Here is a 20,000-nt window from a genome sequence, read left to right as displayed (position 1 = left end):
TTCCAGTTTTAGAAACTTGGCAGGATGAAGGACTGTTCTTCTCTCTGCACTCTGAACTAACTTGTTCCATGTTGTGTCAGCAGGAGAAATTATTTTATTTATGACTTCTTCATCTTTACAATTTTAAACATGTTTTTATGGTCGTGCAGCTTTATGTGACTTCCTGCTTCGCTCTGCAGAACCAGGTCGTCTGAGCGTCCACAGTCGGTTTAATGATTAATCACATGAACTCAGCAGCTTCCTTCTGTGTGTCCAAACATCGAGTTATAAAAGTTTCAGGCTGTGACAAGCAGGGTTACTATGGAAACCTACGACTGCCACTTAATGTAAACGCATCAGCAGAAATGTTTTTTTAATTTTTCAGAATAAAGGTGCATTAATTAACTCAGAAATAAAATAAAAATCCATCATTTTCATGGTTTTCAACGTGTCTCTGCAACTGAGACTGTCTGCAGAAGGTAGTTTTGGTTCCCCTTGTTGCATGCCGAGGACCTTTGTATTTTTGTTGCTGTAGTATAAAAACATTTATCGATACCCTTTCTTTTTTATTTTTTTTTACCAGATTCGTACTGAAGTGTAAAATTCTGATATGGTGACTCTTTCTGATCTGTGAGACTTCATGTTTCTAAAAGCTGCATGTTAAGACAAACCCTCGTGTAGTTTATGTGCAGAGGATGACATCATGTGCAGCCTTCACCCGGATGATCATGACTTTAAAAGACCTTTAAATAGAGCAGAGCGTCCTGCAGTGAAACTAAATATAAAATGTTTCCTCTCTCACTCTTCAGAGTTTAACTTTGAACTTTGAACGTGTGTGTTTCAGTGTGACCTCGTCTACTCCTTCTTCCACCCGCTGCCCCGAGACGAGACACCAGGAAGTACACCCAGCAAACCAGCAGGTACACACACACACACACACACACTCACACACACATGCACACACACTCACACACTCACACACACACACACACACATACTCAGCAGTTTATTTTTAGGGTGTAGTCCACATTCATCACAGCAGAGTTTACTTCAGCAGCTCACCTGCCTCCTTACTGCAGAGCTTTCAGTCACGTGACCGATGAGGAGGCGTTAGCCATATTCAGACCGCCGTTTCAAGCTGCGATATTTACGCCTCTGTGACGTTTCGCTGACGTTAACAGTTTATCTCAATATCTCCCTGATCTGTAATTATAAATATCAAATTTCATTCCAGATCGGAGCAGTAAAATAATTGTATTTAAACCAAACACTTGAGGATTATTTGGACAAAGAAGCGTTTGCAACAAACCGAAAATCAGGCCACACCCCTCCTGATCGGGCCTTAAAGGGTCTAAACCAGTGTTTCTCAACTGTTGGGTCAGGACCCAAAAGTGGGTCGCAGAGCCTTTTTTCAGTGGGTTGCAAATGTGTGCCTGAAAACAAAACTTGTGTCAAACAGTCTGTGAAGCGCTTTTGTTCCGTCTTTTTTTTTCCATCGGTCATGTGTCATGTGTTTTGTTGCGTCTGAGGTCGCAGACCAGATGTTTAGTTTGTGGTTTGGAAGGCGAGACAAGTTGAGAACCACTGGTCTACATGTTTCACAAACTAACCACTACAAGCAGCTGTTTGTTATCTGATGAACACATTGGGCTCCAGCTGTCACTCACTGACTTCTGTTAACATCCCCCAAAGCATCATGGGAGCTGTAGTTTAACATTCAGAGCAGGTTATCCTTTAAACACTCAGTCACTCTCTTCTTCCATGTTCTTCTGTGATCTCACTGAGGCTCAGCTTCTCCTCCACGTTCTTACCTGTGGATCGATGTCGACGTGCAGACGAGTATCTCCGGCAGGTTCAAACAGGACGGGACGATTATCTTCTTATCTGAACTCAAACAGACTCTGTGAATGTTCCACAGAGCTCCATCGAATCCATTAAAATAAAACTGTGTTAAAGTTTAACCCCCCCCTGCCCGCCGCCTGCACAGATACACACTTGTTATACACACACGCACAGTTTAAAGTCCAGCGTCAGTATCAGTGTGTGTGTGTGTGTGTCACAGCTGGAGCACACACACACTCACTGGGCCTCAGGGTGCGCCTGTAATGGTTACACTGGTTAAAGTAACAACACTACAAATAAACGACACCTCATGACAATCAATCAACTGTTTATACATTTTAACTGATTACAACTGCTTTAACTCTTCTGTGTACATGTGTGTGTGTGTTTGTGTTTATGTGTGTGTGTGTTAGGTGGGGGTTGTTTCTGCTGTATAAATCCAGTGAAGAAATCGTGAAACAGGCTGTAGATTATAACACCATTTGATCGGCCGAGGTCACACAACTTCACCAAACACGCATGCTTACAAATTGCTGACTGACAAAGTGACAGTGTTTACAGTGCTGCTTATATTCTGTTAAAAGGTGCAACCCACAAATTCCTTTCTATTTGGGTACATCACTATAAAACAATAAAGATGACCTGACACTGATTTGTATCCTAACAGATGTAGACTCTTTGTCTAACAGTTGTTGACAACATATGGTTGGCTCTTACACAAATAAAGAGCTGCTACAATTTAGGTGTTTCACCATATAAGTTTACAGCTTCAGACACCCAAAAGTAGGAGTGCTAACAGGTGGTAGACAGACTTGAATAATACATTTCACAAAGTTACCAAGATGAATGAATTTCATGAAACAGTGTGTGTGTGTTTGTGTGTTGCAGAGGTGACGTGGACCCCACCTTCAGGGAAAGAGCTCGGCGAGGTCAAACTGTCGATCTCCTACAAGAACGACAAACTCTTCATCATGGTCATGCACATACGAGGACTGGTCAGTGTGTGTGTGTGTGTGTGTGTGTGTGTGTGTGTGTGTGTGTGTGTGTGTGTGTGTGTGTGTGTGTGTGTGTGTGTGGGTCATAGACTGAATAAAAAGATGGACGAGACAACATCCCCCCTAGAAGTGAAGCCAAAATGATTTAGAACTCCCCTTACTAGTATGTGTCATAAGCTCCGCCTCCTTCATGTAAAGAGATGGGACTTGGTTTAAAGTATAAAATTAAAAACACGTTAAATGAACATTTCACCGACCTGATTTATGTTGTGATGGTTACTTCATATCACTCTGATTTATGTCCAAGTGTTCATTTCTCTGAGTAGTTAAAGCCCGATCACACAGAGACGAGTCGCCTGAGACACCTGAGCTTATCTGGAGGAAAATCATGTTGGGCGGCGTGCAAATATGGGCGACCAAGAAAATAAGTGGGAACGAATGGATTCCAGCAAACGTAGAGCTCTCACCGTTGCGTTGCGCCTAGACGAGGAAGAGGGGAAACATTTTTTTAATTTTTCAACGTGCCCAAAAACTGCTAGAAAAACGCCTCATGCAGCTACAGCAGAAAAGAGCGCCGGGCGTGCTGTACCAGAGGAAAACAAAGGTTATGCTGGTGACACGTCTCTGTGTGATCGGGTCTTTAGACGGTACTTAAAGTTGTTTTTGTTGTTTTAAGTGATAAAACTGAGGATGTTTTTTGTGAAGAATCACCGATGTTCTCAAAGTGAAACTGACTTGGACTCGCTTGTTTTTTCTTCTTGCAGCAGCCCCTGCAGGACGGCACCGACCCGGACCCCTACGTGAAACTGTACCTCCTCCCAGACCCCCAGAAGACCAGCAAGAGGAAGACCAAGGCGGCTCGACGCACCTGTAACCCCACCTACAACGAGATGGTACAAAACGCACTCCATGTCGGCCAATCAGAGTCTTTGTTTCTTCGGTTCACGAGCAGCCGTTTGTTTCTATGCTGATGATGTTCATGTTTACACAACAGAAACAGTTTTTATTTTTAATGTCCTTTTTGTTTTCCTCTTCCTCCTCTTCTTCGTCCTCCTGCTGCTTGCTCTCTGCAGCTGGTGTACGAACGGATCCCTCGGGGCGACCTGGACCAGAGGGTGATCCACCTGCGGGTTCTGGGTGACGGAGCGTTCTGGGAGAACACGTTGCTTGGAGAGACCTTCATCCCCCTGAAGAGGCTGGTCCCCGGTCAGCACTGGGTCGACTGGCACCAGCTGGGCGCCGCCAGCTCAGACTCCGCCCACTGAGGGACAGGAAACAGGAAGTGTAGGAGAAGAAGAAGAGAGCCAGTTCTCCCTGAGAGGAGATAAAAGTAAAAGCCGTGTGGCTGATCCTCCCTCTGTGTTTGAGGGAGCTGAAGGTTTAGAGTTTAAAGCTTCAGATTAACTTCACTGAAACCATCAGGATAACGATTTTAGTTTCTTTCTGGATCGCAGACTGAAAATCTGAGTTTTGTTTTTAATTTATTGGATTAAAAATGACACTAATTTAAGAAGTTTAAAGTCAGTGAGGCAGATTTATTTCATGATGAGATCCTTTAACAAACTGTCCAATGAAATCACTTAAAATGTCAGACGTTAAACTAACTAAGTATTAATGTTTTCACAATAACTTAAATTAAAGAAGCAAAAATCAAACTTTATTTGATACCACAACAACAACAAAAGAGTCCTAGGCACCAAACATTGGCTCGCATGGGACCTCCTGCACACCAGATGTTCAAATTCAAAACATAAAGACTATCAGCGAATCAGGCGGTCTGCAGTTTGATCCAGCAGAGGGCGCTCTCATTGCCATCACTAAATGAAGACATTAATGTTGTGACAAAAGCAACAGCGGCGTGATTCAGGATGTGCAAACTTACAGACAGCAGCCCACTGATTGGTGGAGAGACAAACCTGAAACTCTCCCAAGCTGGCTCGCAAACATTTGTGTACCATGAGCGTCTGTGAGGTCTGAACGGGTGTTTTCGGCGGCGAGTAATATTGTGAATATAAAGAGAGCTGCACTGGATCCTGATCTAGCTTCAGACTGTTTCAGGCTCAGTGTTGCATCAGTTTGGTAAAAATTAAGAAATGAAAATGTTTTGTGTCTGTGCCGCAGCGACATCAATGTGTTATGTTCTAAATCCTTTTGAATTTGAGTTTTTGAACAAAGTGACAGGACTACTGCACACTGCTTAAAACTGCAACGTCTTTGTACAACTCTCTCTCTCTTTTGGTGAAATTATGACTGAAGATGTCGATTGTTTAAATCTTCTTAAAGTTCAGATCGACTGTTGGTAAACTTGTGGTATCAAAGTCTCGAAACATTTTGCCGACTTTACTAGATATTCATTTCATGTTGGTTCAAATTAAACAAAACATGGGAACATTTTTGTTGCAGTTTTAACCCCTTGTGATCCAGTCTGTTGTCTGCAGATATGAGATGTACAGACGCTCTGCACTCAGCCTGAATCAAGGGTTTATGTTGAGGAGACGACAGATTGAGGCGTTTCTTGTCAAAACACTCTGATGATGATAAAGACGAACCTCCTCTGGGTCAGTGGTTCTTAACTGGTGAAGCCTCAGGAACCTCCGACACCTCCTAAACAACCAAATCCCAACACAAACCTCTGAACGTTTTCAAAAGTATTTCATGAAAAGTTAGCAGTCCTTCATTTATCGGTGTCATATTTCGATTCGGCCGTGCTACCTTATAATTCGTCTTCTTCTCTTGTCATTTAATGGCAGATGATTTGACCTACTACACATTTTTGCCACTGTGCCCCTTGCGCACATCCCTTGCACACATCCCTTGCACACATCCACGACCCCTAAAAAACACTTTTGGGTCCCGCCCCACCAGTTGAGAACCATGGCTCTAGATGGAAAAATATTCACTGACTTTACTTCAGTTTTGATTTCTCAGCGATTACTTTTTTTTCTTGCTGTGTACACATTACTCAGATGAATGTGAGGTGTTGTTACCGTCACATTTTACTTTCTTGAATACAGTCAGAAATGGTCTGTGAGATCCTGCATCATATCAGAAGAATGAACCCCGTTCTTTGTCCTGTTGAGTCATTTTCCAGGATTTTCCAGGACTGAAAAGCTTCATTTAAAGATTTCCAGAAACATTTTTCTTGCAGCTTTTTGTGTCTGGAGAATAAAGACGTGGTCAGTATGAGCCGTGAAACACAAACAAACTGAGAAAAGGTGTACAGAAGAAGATTTTTAACCTTGTGAGCTGCAGTGTGTGTTGTTGTGTGTACAGAGCTTTAGCATTAATGTTGCTAACAGGGAGTAGCTGAAGCGGAGCATGTGTACAGACAGTTAGCAGACTGCAGGATATTTTTATAGTGAGGGTGTGTGGATTGGATTTTCTATCTGTGGTGCATGAGAGCTTCTTACAGTCTGACAGATCCCGCCTGCAGGAGGCGCTGCTGCTCACTTTGCCTTTCAGCTCGCCATGCTCCCATTTCTGTTCCTACATTTCATTCCTTTGTTTTTTTTTCTTTTTAATCCTCTCTGTGTGTGATTTTTGTACTTTTTGAGAAAGATTTTGTGTCCATTTTTAAAACTGCCTCTGTGGGTTTCTAATAATCCAGGTTGCGGTGAATCTTAAAGGGGACTGAGCGATTTCCTGCACGTTGTTTTTGCGCTGTAGACGAGACAAAGCGAGGGGGTGAAACTGCAGGAAACAAACTCTCCTCACCTGAACTGTTCAACGCTCTCGTCCTAAATGTGCAACATGGTTAAAACCCCCCAAAAATAAAGCCAATAGAGAAAACTGCAGTTCCTCGAGTGTCCACTAGAGGCTGTCTGCAGAAGCCAAGAAATCTGCTTTAGGTCCCGTGATGACATGTGAATAAACGTGTTTACAGCCGGGTTAGAAAAAGATTTTAGTCTCTATAGTTCAGTTGGGCTTCAAGACGCCTTTAAGAAACCAATGGATGACGTCGCTGAAACTAACTGAATTCAGGAAGAAAAAAAAAACACTGAATCCTAAATGTTTTCCTTAGATATTTAAAGGCGACCTATTCTGCTGATTCCCACTTTTAAACTCCCATATAGTGTTACAATGCTCGATGCCCAAACTAATCGTGGTCAAAGTTTCAGATCATGAAGTAAACGTATGTCAGAGTAATCCCAGGGTCAGTCTTCAGGGGGCGCTAAACGACTTGTTCTGTAAATCACGCCATAGTTCCCCCAATATGAAACAAAGAATTTCACCAGACGGCTTCAAGCCTCAATGAAGCTGCTGAAACATAGACTCTCTTCTCCCAGCTCAGGAGAGTAGCCCTCCCCTGGCAGCCCTGCAGCGTTCTGCACCCTCAGAAGGCTTCCAGGGTTTTACAGACGCCACTATACGATCAATAATGAGTTTAATGAGCTGCAAGGTTTCACAGGCTGACAACATGAAAGGTGGACATGAGGACAATATGTGATCCTTAAATTTAATCCAGCTTTATTTGTTCCCCTCGTGCTCTCCTGTAGCTGGGACTAAGTTTGTTTAAACAGCCTTTATTTTAAATGTTGATCATTTTGGGGACATGATGAAGTCGATGAAAAGCGTCGGTTGAAAATCAGATATTCAAAAGTAAAGCCAGCCACAGCCGTCTTCTTTTCTTAAACTGCATCTTTATGAAATCTGAAGCGATGACTCTGAAGCATTCTTAATAAAATCCTACATGTTGATGTGACGGAGAAGGGCGTTGTTCGGTGAAGGTGGGCGGAGTTTGAGCCCCCGGGGAGAGAATGTAAGTTCAAAGTGAACTGAATCTTAATGTACTGTAAATACTGACGCTAATGAAAATGTGATTCTGACCCACAGGCTCTTATTAATGTGTAACTTTCATTTTGAAACATGTTTTGTATTATTTGCACTACAAAATAAACTTGAACTGAAAAAACAATAGCTTATCGAGTTCTTTTCTTAAACCTATTTTCCTTCCTGTTTTCTTCTCTCCTCACTGCCTTTATGTCTTAAAACCAAGCGTCTGCACATTCTGCTTCTCTCCCTCCTTTCATGTCTCTTCCTCATTCCCTCCGTCCACACCTTTGCATTACCTGAAATATTTTTGGCGCCTGTTTTGCAATCATGAAATATTTGTGCATTTGACTTTCAGGCCCAGCATTGGGAGGGAATCAGGAAATGTGCTTAAAGCTTTTGGGATATAGAAAACCATGTCGCCTATTTTATGATAAAACATATATGTCTATATTGATTTAAAGCTGAAAGTAAAATAACATTTAAAAAATTAATTGTATGACTTGCTTTTCTATAAGGAATACTCAAAACTTGGCTTCATAAAATGCATGTAAATTTGTATTTGTATTTTTATTTCTTTATTTGTTAGGGACAGTGCATATTAATGAACAGCTGTAAAAAAGTGCTGAAGTGTTAGTTTCCATCTGTTGTCCCTCGGCAGGTAAGAGAAAGACAAATTACAAATAAAATACAAATACAAAGGCACAAGTGGCACAAGACAATAATAGAGGTTAAAGGTGGTCACAGACTTGTTTGAGGTGTGTTTTGAAGGTTGCATATGTTTGTGAGTCTCTTATTGTGAGTGGGAGAATATTCCAATATTTAGTTCCTTTGACTGACAGAACAGTTTGTCCCAATGTAGTGCGTCTGTATGGGGCCTCACAGTCTCCTCGGGCTGCCTTTAAAGTGTATTTAAAGACGGAGAGTGTTTCATGCATGTCCTTGATCCTGCAGCCTGTAACACAGCTCGTGGTCTCAGTTAGGGACCTGTGGGTTTATGTGTGGGAGGCTCAAGCTGATAAACACGTGGCCGTACTGAAGATTGGCACATGGGATCCTTGGACTCACTTTGGATTACGTAACAGAGCAGCTGTCACACGCTTTTTTAAGGTTCGGTAACACCTTGACGCTCCCTGCGCGCTGATTCTGCGTTTAACGTAAAGTGGAGTATTTCGCGACGGTCCCTCAACTGTCTGATGAAATCTCACACTGCAGCGTAAAGACGGACAGACGGAAGCGAAACGACGGCTGAAATCACACTGAAGAGGAGAAAACGAAACAGTATTAACATTAGGAGGCGAGTTAACGGTGTAAACTTGACAACGAAGTGAATAAATCGCTTTGTTTTGAAGGGATATTTAAAATCCACCGTCGCGCGTTTTGTCAAGTAACCGCTAAGCTAGCTTTCCTGCTAAGCTAACGTGCTAGCTTCACCGGCTGAGAGGAGGACTCCCACACACGGATCTCTAACCCAGTCTAAAATGGCTTTTCTTTGTTCTACCGGCCTGGACTTTACTTCATACCGGGATTTAAATGTGTTCTCTCTGTATTCGCTCTCCAGTTCTGTCACCAGAAAGAAGTCTAACCATCACTCCCAGCAGCGCGCCGGGCTCACGGACGATGTTTCCGGGGTTCCTTCTGGAGGTGACGCTGGTTGTGTGTTCCAGTCAGAGTAAAGACGATGTTTCCTGGGTTCCCTCTGGAGGTGACGCTGGTTGTGTGTTCCAGTCAGAGTAAAGACGATGTTTAATAAAAGGACTGAAGTGTTTAAAATGGAAAGTGTTTAAATCTGCCCGGGCTGCAGACTCCTACAGTTTGACAGCTGTCAGATTAGCAGCTAAACTACAGAGATATTTAATCCTGCTGCTCAGGTTATTTTCATATAATCACTATTTTGCACTTTTTTTGAGTTGATTAAAATGTTCAGAAATATGAGCAGTGAGGGACAGTTATCGAGCGGGCAGAGCTCGTCCTCTCCCGCCGGGCACGGAGTCGCCTCCCCAGGCCTCCACAGTCAGGAAAGCTCGTGGATCGGCCTGCTCTCCGTGGTGTCCAGGCCCGCGATGTCATTCCTCCAAAAATATCTCCCCGGTCGGCCCCGGAATCCTGCGCTGCCTGACAGAGGAGCCGGATGGATGAGTGGGGACTTTAAAAACAGATTTGAGGATGAAGAAAGAGAGTTTTTAAGACAGCTGGATGACATCATGCCTCTCACAGAGCACCCGGCTCCTCACCTGACCCCTCACCTGACCTACCTGCGCTGTCAGCACCACGGAGCACCCGGCCTCCTGGAGCCCACAGACAGCGGGTCTCTACCCTGGCTGACCCCTGATTCTCTGAGGGAAATGGGTATTCAAAGTGCAGAAGGAGTGAATGTCTGCCAGCAGACTCAGGTGGGATATTTCTCTTCTGTCAGGACTGTTCTCAGTCATGTTCGACTGGGTTTGGTGTCTTCTCAGGAAATAAACCCCGCAGGTGAAAAGGAGTGGGTGACAGAGGTGGTCAGCTCTTCACTCAAGAGCAATGGGGGTAAAAGCAGGACATGGTGGGGCAGCTTTTGGGGAGGTGAGGAGGGCTCACAGACCCGAGCCGATGAGAGGAATGTGACAGGCCTGCTTTGTCCACAACAACCAGCGGCTGAGACAAATGCCTCTGCTGCAGAAACAACCGCTGCGTTTGTCCAGAGCGACATCGGGGGATGGACGCTTGGAGAAAACACCGGACCGACTGACCACAAAGACCAGCCGGCCAACAATGGAGGCCTTCAAACAGCCCAGAACACAAAGGCATCCACACCTGACCAGCACCTCAGCATCAGTGACCACCTGAGCAGATCAGGATCTGCCGCCGCCTGCAGTGAGGTGGCAGTTCTGACCCCGGATCAGGACAATGGTTACTCCAGTCTGGAAGAGGAGCATGTCCAGATGTGCCACCTGTACATGGTGAAACCACCGAGTAAAGAGCTGCTTCAGCAGGAGCTCCAATCCACTGAAACCAGCGCCCCCATCAAGACGGAGATGGAGGAGGGGACTGCTGAGGAGGCCGAGTCTACAGCAGGAAAGGCAGACGAGGAAGAAGGTGCACAAGACAACCAGGACAACCAGGAAGTAACGGCTGAGGAGGGTCAGTCTGTGGAGGCGATGGCGCTCACAAACCCCCAATGCCAGAACAAGGCCATCGCCTTCATCATGGGCTGCCCCTGCAGTGACGACGACAGCAGCCAGTCAGACAGGGAGTCCAGTGAGGACGATGATGATGATGATGATGATGATGATGGCTTTGACAGCGAGGGCTCGTCTGATCTGTCCGACTCCTCTGATGAGGACGATGAAGACGATGATGCAGACTCGGACAGCGAGGCGGACTCTGAAGCGGAGCGGCTGTGGACCTCACTTTGCCAAAGTGCAGACCCATACAACCCTCGAAACTTCACTGCCCGTCTGCATACCCACAGCACCCCACCAAGGACTATCCCCACCTCCACGCCTCTCTCCTCCACCCAGTCCACCCCTGACTCCTCTCCTGACCTAACCTCACTCCCTCTCTCCTCCCCTCAGCTCACCTCCTCATCACCTCCTTCTGGAAACGACACGTGGGATGACTCGACCTCGGCCAGCGAGGTGGATGAAGCAGAGAGCCTCCGCCTGTTGAGCTCCTTCAGCTGCTCCTCAGATCCCTACAGCCCCTTTAACTTCCAGGCCACGATCAGGACTCAAGGTTCTGCTGAGGCAGGGCATCGTGCGAGAGCCAAGCCCAGAAAGACCTCCCAGACTTCACCTCGCTCCACTCACCACAACCCAACATCTCCACCTGAGTACAGGAAGGAGGAGGCCGAGGAGAGGCTGGACAGCGGCTTCTCCGAACTTTGCATCTCCTCCGGCTCCAACAGCAAAATCAAAAAGGTCAGTTTCTTTACCTTCAGTTGAAAATCACTTTGATGGTTTTTGTAAATCGTTATTAGATTCTTCTTTTAATCTTTAGTGACATTAAGGATAAATTCCCATCCACAGGTCTAAAAGAAACTTTAAATGAAGGCGGGAAAATAAGGGGGAAAGTTGTCCTTCCATCCTATGAACGGTCCCCAAAGAAAAAAGTGAAGTTTAAATTGTCCATAATTTGACACAAACCGTTCATATACTGATTTAATGAAGGACTACGAGTAGGAGTGTTTTTAACTTTTTCACATCTGTACCATTTCTGTTTGATTCTGAGGAAGACGCAGTGCGTTGAAACGTTAGTCATTTGCCTTGAGTGGTTTTCTGTGCTCCAGTACAGTCTTTGGATTCTGCCCGAGAGCAGGAGTCTTGTTTTATATTTTGAACGTCTAAGGTCTCTGAGAGCACCGACCTCCATCTGTGGAGCGGCTAAAGCTCCAGGAGGTTCCTTCTGCGATACAAATACTGTCAGAGTGTTTTGGTCCCAGTTTGTCTCAAAGCAAAATAAATACATATAAAACAAAACTGTCCATCAGAGAACATGTAGATGATAGAACACATCAACATCATGGGTATAAATAAAGCAAAGCCCTGACACGAGAGAGAGGGAGTTTTTGATCGTGTACTTTCTGACAGACCTGATGGGGAAATTTCAAAACAAATATGACCAAGTCCCAAACAAAGAGTCGACGTGACATCTAGAAGTAAATTTGAACACTGTGATAGGTTTCTTTTCCAGCTGGAGTTTCTTTCTTTAAAACACGGAGTGCCCTAGTTTCTGTATTCCACCGCAGCTCTTCATGTGATGAAACAAGATGACTGCAAGTGAAACTCACAAAGTTTCTCCTCGTGTATAGGACACACTTTTAATGCCGAACATTCAAAAACTAAACTGTGGCAAGGAAGTTGGACAGAACCTTAATATGTGTCAAAGTTAATCACAAGATTTAAGTAAAATCTATTAAACATTTTTTATTTTATTGTTCATTTTTACAGGGGCAGCGCACAATTAAATGTAATTGCATCTGTTGTCCCTGGGAAGGTAAACAAATAATACATAGCAGAAAGTACATGATCCAGAATATGTAAAATAAAATAAAAAATCAATTTGTGTAACATTACACTTAATAATATCAGATTAAATCCATAAATATTAACAAACACTGCATAGAACACTATTTAAAAAAAAAGTCAATTGTTATAAAAAGTAGATCAGCATGATGTGCAGGGCAAACATTAGTGATTACAGTTTTGCCAGAACTTCAGCTTGGTTTTAAACTCTGCAAGACTTCCTAAATTTCTAATATCTGTGAGTATAGAGTTCCACTTCTTCTCTGCTGTAATTGAAAAGGCAGATTGACCAAATGTCGTCCTTCTGAACTGTGACACACAGTCCCCCCTGGTGGATGCTTGAGTCCTCCCAGTTCTGCCACAGCTGGGTTGGGCCAGGCATTCTCTAAGGGGAGGGGGTGCAAGATTATTAATAATTTTAAATATCTGGCAGTTATCAGAGTAAAAATGAAATTATCAATGTTGAATAAATTATATTTCTTCAGGAACATATGGTTCATAGAGTTACACGTTTAATAAGACTTGAGTAGAATATTCTGCACCCAGCTGAAAGTAACAACTACCTACTTATTTTTGTGACAGTTTAATTTCTCTTCCTCCAGCATGTCTGTTGGTTCATCTTTCTGTGTTTAATTCTACGTTCAGCTGAGAGTAAGAGTGAAAACGTGTTCATTGGGAATCCTCAAACTTCCTGAATTAGTTTCTGAGCATCACTCACTCAGGACTCCTCTTCTTCTTCTCCTGTTCTTTTCAGGTTCGTTTCTGTGACAATGTGGAGGAGTTCTTCGCCAGCTGTAGCGAGGAGGAGGAGGACCGTCGGGGCCCCTGGGAGGAGCTGGCCCGGGACCGCTGCAGGTTCCTTCGACGCTGCGAGGAGGTGGAGCAAAGCATCGCCTACTGCCTGCAGCCGCAGCACCGAACCCTGGTGTACCGCCGCCTCGCCATCCTCTACGTGCAGGACGCATGAGGACCAACTGTTCTCTGCATCAGGACGCTTTGAGGACAAAAACCACAAGACCTTTATGTCCTCACAATGGGGGAAAAGAGATCCAATTTGTTTGTCTATGACACATGAGGACGATCGACCTGTCCTCTACGTCTGAGGTGCATGTGGACGATCGACCTGTCCTCTACGTCTGAGGTGCATGAGGACGATCGACCTGTCCTCTACGTCTGAGATGCATGAGGACGATCGACATGTCCTCTACGTCTGAGATGAGGACGATCGACCTGTCCTCTACGTCTGAGGTGCATGAGGACGATCGACCTGTCCTCTACGTCTGAGATGCATGAGGACGATCGACATGTCCTCTACGTCTGAGGTGCATGAGGACGATCGACCTGTCCTCTACGTCCTCATGCATCTCAGACGATCGACCTGTCCTCTACGTCTGAGGTGCATGAGGACGATCGACCTGTCCTCTACGTCTGAGATGCATGAGGACGATCGACCTGTCCTCTACGTCTGAGGTGCATGAGGACGATCGACCTGTCCTCTACGTCTGAGATGCATGAGGACGATCGACCTGTCCTCTACGTCTGAGATGCATGAGGACGATCGACCTGTCCTCTACGTCTGAGATGCATGAGGACGATCGACCTGTCCTCTACGTCTGAGATGCATGAGGACGATCGACCTGTCCTCTACGTCTGAGATGCATGAGGACGATTGAGCTCTCCTTTGTATCTAGTATGAGGACGATCTCATAGTTGAACATGTCAGCTGAGGATATGAGAGGCTGCACATGTTTAGAGACACTAATAGAGACACAGAGAGAGAAAGAGCAGATGGACAGACTGAGAGCTGCTGAACTCTTAACTGACTTGACCTGTTTGTTTTTTTTGAGTCCACGCTTGTTTCTGCAGCTTTGTCTTTCTGGACATACTAGACTTATCCAACACAAATCAGGGCGGCTTCATAACGAACTGTAAAAACACTAACGGGGGTGTGAAGGGCTTAATCACTGTGAGGAGAGTTTCAGTGGAGACCTCAGTGTTTTTATTTACAGGGTCAAACAGATGTCTACAGCTCCTCATCAGTTTCAGTGTTTTCCTGACCTCACATCAGTTTGTCCCCCTCACGTCCTCATCGGCTTCACGTTGTTCCTTTTTTGTGCCAAAGGTTAACGCTACAGACGCAGGAACACGCTGCTGTTTTCACCTCAAATAAGAACAATTTTCTTGTTGAAACCCACAGTGTCGACACACGACGCAAATCAAATGAATCTAGATTTCTGTTTAAATACATTTCTGTTTGTTTGTGTTAGGAAAGACACCAGATAGACCTTTTGCCTACTCTGGTTTGGTCTACTAACGGATGAATCTAAAATATGTCCGCTCTGATTTGACTTAAACTTTGGATGAAAACAGCAGCTGCTCTTTGTGACACGTTTGAAATCATTCTGCAGCTGCATTCACCTCGCCCCCCTACTCGAGTTAAAATCAATGAAGTACAGAGTTAAAGGAAACCTGATGAACGATATTTGACTTCTTTCAGTATTTCGTTTCGTTTCCCTGAACAGCTTTCAGTTTTATCTTCAAGCCAAAGATCGCTCGCTCGTGTGTGAGTGAGAAGAGAAGTGTTTTAAAACCGAGTGATTTGAATTTATGTCCTAAATGTAGAAAATGTTCCTCCACCTGCTCGCTCAGAATGTCACATGATCACTGATGATCAACAACCAGCTGTGTTCTGAGTCACTGAGATCTCATATGAGCGTCCAGATTAGTCCAGGAAACTCAGTCATCGCCATCTGAAGACGCTCGTCTTTAAAGGTATAAAAAGTGTTCCCTCTGTTTCACTTCTCGTGTCAACAGTTTGATTCTTAATGCAAAGCAGCTGCACGACGTCTTCAAATGAGCCGTCCAATCAGGAGCCACGTCTGCTCGTCACACTCAGCTGCTTCCTGATTCCTCTGGAGATAAAACCAAAAAGAAAACAGATAAGGTAACAAATAGATGATGACAAACAGACTCGACGCTCACTGGAACATGAATGTGACTTTTGCTTCTTTCTTGATAAACCAGTTGTTTGTTTTTGTGTTGTCAGAAAACAGAGAGATATGTGATGACGCGATAAATCGACAGAGAAGCTTCTTAAATTACTTTGAATTAATTTGAAATAAAAACGTCCACAGAATATAAACGTCTTCAAACTGACGATCAGCAGAGGAAATAAAGACGCCGAGCAGCAAAAGACTAAAACAGAGGAAAAAAAAGTCAAACAGATTTTTAGGAACCTTTTCTTTGATCCTACAAAGTATTTTATTATAAGTCAGCAGTCATGATGTCACACACTTAGAGTAACTATCGGAGCCTGTCAGGGACAAAAACAACGGCTTTGAATGGCTCGACCGAAGATCACCACGCAGCCCGTCTCACTGCTGCGAGATGTTTGTAACGATTCATCACTTAGATTCTAAACTTTAAAGAAACAACGCTCAGATTAGAAAACCTCATGGTTCTCTTTTTATCAGAATGTGTCAGACTGTCGAGCAGAGGTTCTTTGTGTCAGTGTTTTTATCTTGATGTGCTCACAGTGAGTCTCCATGTGGTCTGATGGAGACTGATGTCGTCTGACTGATGGTTAAAAATGAAAGCGTGCAAAGAAAAGATCTTTGGGAAGCCGCTGGAACAGAGCCACTAAATCTTTGTTCATATTTTAATCCAAAATGCTTTTTATTTTTCTAACGCATCTTCTGTCTGGGAGGTCGGGCTCGCTCTGCTTCATCATTTCCTCACGTCTGAGTTTGACGATTAAATATTAAATCAATATTTAACGATCACACTGACTCCTTTCCTTTCACTCTCTCTCTCCTCTTAAACGTATCACAGATTAGTGACGCTGCCTCTGTGTGTCGCCTGTTTCCACCTTCATATGAAGACTGGAATTTATTTCACAGAAATCCTTGTGGCTGGTTTGAAATGAATCTGTTAGTGTCGTCACAACACCAGATTTTAAAACTTCAATATGATTCCAGTATAGATTTAACTAGGTCAATACTTGTTTGGATACCAGGTCAACAAAAATAAAATCCTAGGCACCAATTATTGGGATATAAGATGTCTTAAATTGTCAAAGAATTGTGGATAACAACCAGAACTTTGTTTAAATTTCACACAAAAATCAGCAACCTTTGGTTACCGATTGTTTCAACATTCGACAGCCTTCAATGTTTGATGGATTTATTCCTCTGCTACTCACCTGTCTCACTGAAAAGGTGTGAGTTTGTTTTTGAAGTAAAACAATTAAAGTGATTCAAGTATTAACTATGGTGGCCCTGAAGGTCAACAAGCACAGAGACTTAATAACTGCTAAAAACATATTTCACTAAATGCAAAATTATTCTTATAGAAGTTAAAATATGTCATGAAACTTCAAAAAACATTTCCTGTAGGTGATACAGCTGTTTGTTGTTCCCTGTGTTGTTTGTCCCTTCTCACCTGCTGTTGTCTCCAGCTCTGCCCAGGTGAAGCTACTGATCACCTAACGAGGTGCACCGGGCCTCTGAGCGCCTCTCCTGGCCTCAGTGCTGGCTTCAGGTAGAGACAGTTTGGTAAGATGTACGATGTGTTTTATTGAGTGAATTTTTGGTTTGTTGTTCGCCCCAAAGCGCCGCCTGAAGGTGGGGCGTAACAGTACTGAAAAATAACATTCACCTTCTGTGAAAAAATTTTATTATATTAATAGAAATTTGACCTTCAGGGCCACCGTAGGTAACACTTGAAACACTAGAATTGTTCACTGAGACAGGTGAGTAGCAGATTCAGAGGGCAGAACAAACACCTAGCTGTGGGAGTGTCACCCACCTGGGGGAGGGGCTACTGCCCTTTGTGATGTCATGAAGGGAACATCTCCAAACGGCCTGTTTGAGCACACATTTTCTGAAAAGTGGAGCAGGCAGAAGACGGAGAGGATGGACTTTTCTCATCATTGGGGGGTTTGTAGACGGACTAGAGACACATGTTAGAGTTAGAGGAACATGGAGAAGAGGATTAAACATCATATGTGACCTTTAATGTGAGTTTATAACATGATGTCTTCAACATTCAACTGTAATTAAAAATGTGTAAATGCAGCTTTGGAGAGAAGCGAGCACGCCACAGGGTCGTTTGCAGACGTCGAGCACTTTCAGAATTTTTTTATTTAGTTTTTTTACATTATGAAAGTAAATTCAGTTTCATCACAGCTGATGGACTCAAGACGGACAGGAAGTTCAGCCAGCGCCCGTCACAGGGACATTTTAACCATCGGACGGAGACCTAGACGTGTTAATAATTTACAGGCGATGGTCAAAACGAAGTCCTCAGTGTAAAAAAAGTTCTCTTTGAAAATGCATCCTGGACCCGTTCATTACATCGATAACTTCATAAACATCTTTAACAGAAACACACAACAGAACATTTTCTCTACAGTTTTTTAACGTCTCTTCTTCTGATGTTCTCGGAGGGCCGGGCTCGTCGTGTTTGCAGCTCAGTTCAAGTTGAAACAGTAAACAGGAAGTCGGCGGTCTCAGCAGGTTGTGACCCCCTCAGACTCTCCTCCGGGTGACGAGGCGTCGGGAGACGGGCCGTCCTCCAGCTCCACCAGACCCTGCAGGTATTTGATGTACCTGATGGCGGCCCTCAGCGTCTCCACCTTGCTCAGCCTCTTGTCGGCGCTCTGACCCGGCAGGTGGTCCCTCAGCTTGGCGTAGCCCTGGTTCACGCACCTCACCCGCTGACGCTCTCGCTCGTTTCGCTTCTGGATGAACGCCGGCTCAAAGGGACACTCATAGACGCTGAAGTGTCCGTGGGCGTGGAAGGGGGACAGGTAGGGCAGGAGGCCGGGGCCCCTCAGGGGGCTCTTGTAGTGGTCCATGGTGGAGGGGTAGAGGAGGAAGGGGACGGAGCTGGACAGAGAGCGCTGAGAGACGCTGCTGTTCTCACAGTGTCCAGCAGAGGGAGACAGACTGAAGCTCAGGTAAGACATGATGAGACCTGAAACACCTGAGAGCAGCAGAGAGCTCAGTGACGGGTCATCGTCAGACCGTTAGAGTCCTGCTGAGACACAAAGAAGACACAGAGTCACTTTAACGGGACGATGAACCCCAGACCTCATAAACCATGTTGGCCTAAATATAACAAATATAATACACCTGCACAAAACTCCTGGTCATACTACGACCCCGATCATGACACGACCAGAAAAATAGATTTTAAGAACATTTTGTTTTTATGAAGAAAATAATAAACACAGCCTTCCACACACACACACACACACACACACCTGTCCTCAGTCAACCTAACGACAGGCTGAGAGCTGGAGCTGAGGCGGGTTTTAAACCTCCTGACAAACCGTTACACCGCGCCCACCTGTCAATCAGGTCAGCTACACGCCTTATTGTGAATAACTCTTATCCTTCATCAAATCAAAACTGATGAGTTGTAAAAATAAAACTTGTGTTGAAAAATTAACCTGATGCTGAAGTGTAACATCCTGCAGTTCCTGGAGTGTCCACTAGAGGCTGGCTGCAGAAGCACAGGAAGTCACATACACACCCATTCTAAAAAGTCTGTTTTTACAGCAGAGATTAACATGTTTACAGCCTGGTTCAAAAAACCAAATAGGTGTGATTAGCTCATGTCTCGATGGACACACACTGTACGGGGGGTGAATGTTTTGATGAAGGATGAGAGTCGTTCCCCCCCCCCCCCCTCCTGTCAGACGGGGAGAATATGTGAACAACCAGATCAGGAGGATTTCAGGAGTGCAGATGTGAAACCGGCTGTGATTTTCCTTGTTTTATTTTGAAAGGTAACATCAGAGGAGCAGCCCGCCGCCTGAGCTCCAACGAGGAACGTGGAGTAGAGCCGATACCAGAATTAGTAATCAACCGACATCTCGACCCGTTTGAAACCATGGCAACACAAACAGACGTCCAAGGCAACAATCAAACTTCTGCACACACCAGGTATTTAAAATCTCTGACACTTTTTCATACCATGTGTTTTTGAAATGATCCATAGAATCAAAAGGTACCAAAGCGTTACCGACGTGTGTCATGAGGCGTGTGTGTAGGAGATCAGAAACAACAAGACAACACCTTTAACACAGCGTCCCATCGAGTAGAAAACAGATTCATATCAATAAAGCAGAAAAAGTTCAACATTAGTTCATGCTTTCTGCATTTTCTGTGAAGAATTTAAATATCTATAAAATCAGTTCAGAAGTTTTATGAGCATCAGAATAAACTTCAGTGAGTAAACGTGAGCGGAGAAACATTTTACATGAAAACATTCATATTAATTTAATGTTTTTATTCAGAGTGTGATGTCGTCTTTGTCTCACCTTCCTCGGATGCTGCTGTCGCTCTCCTCCTCTGAGGCTGCAGGATGAGACACTGAAGCTTTACCTGCTCTTACTCGCCGA

The 20,000-nt window shown here is 44.3% G+C and overlaps 3 protein-coding genes across 5 annotated transcripts in view; 2 read left to right on the top strand and 1 right to left on the bottom strand.

The window, feature by feature from the left end:
* The window catches only part of pik3c2b (phosphatidylinositol-4-phosphate 3-kinase, catalytic subunit type 2 beta), a gene marked incomplete at its 5' end in the record, with an annotated part of 18,252 nt that extends 12,660 nt beyond the window's left edge, over positions 1-5,592 (top strand). Inside the window, 4 exons of the mRNA XM_061041727.1 lie at positions 824-899; positions 2,710-2,816; positions 3,581-3,709; positions 3,890-5,592. Of these exons, the coding sequence (XP_060897710.1) occupies positions 824-899; positions 2,710-2,816; positions 3,581-3,709; positions 3,890-4,081 (504 nt within the window). The remainder of the gene's footprint in view (positions 1-823; positions 900-2,709; positions 2,817-3,580; positions 3,710-3,889) is intronic.
* A 3,156-nt stretch (positions 5,593-8,748) lies between these two features.
* LOC132977172 (protein phosphatase 1 regulatory subunit 15B) lies at positions 8,749-15,394 on the top strand. 3 transcript variants are annotated; one of them, XR_009673776.1, is made up of 3 exons: positions 8,749-11,488; positions 13,347-13,696; positions 13,808-15,394. XR_009673776.1 is itself a non-coding variant. In XM_061041613.1 (2 exons), exons 1-2 carry the CDS (start codon positions 9,506-9,508, stop codon positions 13,557-13,559), a joined length of 2,196 nt encoding a protein of 731 aa, XP_060897596.1. In that variant the 5' UTR covers positions 8,749-9,505; the 3' UTR covers positions 13,560-15,394. The 3 variants fall into 3 exon arrangements, 1 of the variants encoding a protein (XP_060897596.1); XR_009673775.1 differs by having other exon boundaries at positions 13,347-13,733; XM_061041613.1 differs by having other exon boundaries at positions 13,347-15,394.
* Positions 15,395-17,779: 2,385 nt separating this feature from the next.
* Positions 17,780-19,993, bottom strand: LOC132977179 (achaete-scute homolog 5-like). Its single transcript, XM_061041622.1, has 2 exons — positions 19,920-19,993; positions 17,780-18,631 (listed from the first exon to the last, which is right to left on the bottom strand). Exon 2 carries the CDS (start codon positions 18,558-18,560, stop codon positions 18,102-18,104), a length of 459 nt encoding a protein of 152 aa, XP_060897605.1. The 5' UTR covers positions 18,561-18,631; positions 19,920-19,993; the 3' UTR covers positions 17,780-18,101.
* Between the last annotated feature and the right edge of the window lie 7 nt (positions 19,994-20,000).

This window comes from Labrus mixtus, chromosome 7, assembly GCF_963584025.1.
Source record: "Labrus mixtus chromosome 7, fLabMix1.1, whole genome shotgun sequence".
Taxonomy (NCBI): Eukaryota; Metazoa; Chordata; class Actinopteri; order Labriformes; family Labridae; genus Labrus; species Labrus mixtus.
This window is presented reverse-complemented; position numbering and strand designations above follow the sequence as displayed.

Bases quoted from the DNA above. Each gene is read 5' to 3' on its own strand.
- LOC132977179 (XM_061041622.1), bottom strand. From the start codon at position 18,560: ATGTCTTACCTGAGCTTCAGTCTGTCTCCCTCTGCTGGACACTGTGAG.
- LOC132977172 (XM_061041613.1), top strand. From the start codon at position 9,506: ATGTTCAGAAATATGAGCAGTGAGGGACAGTTATCGAGCGGGCAGAGC. The intron at 11,489-13,346 runs GTCAGTTTCTTT...TGTTCTTTTCAG, and splicing joins CCAACAGCAAAATCAAAAAG to GTTCGTTTCTGTGACAATGT.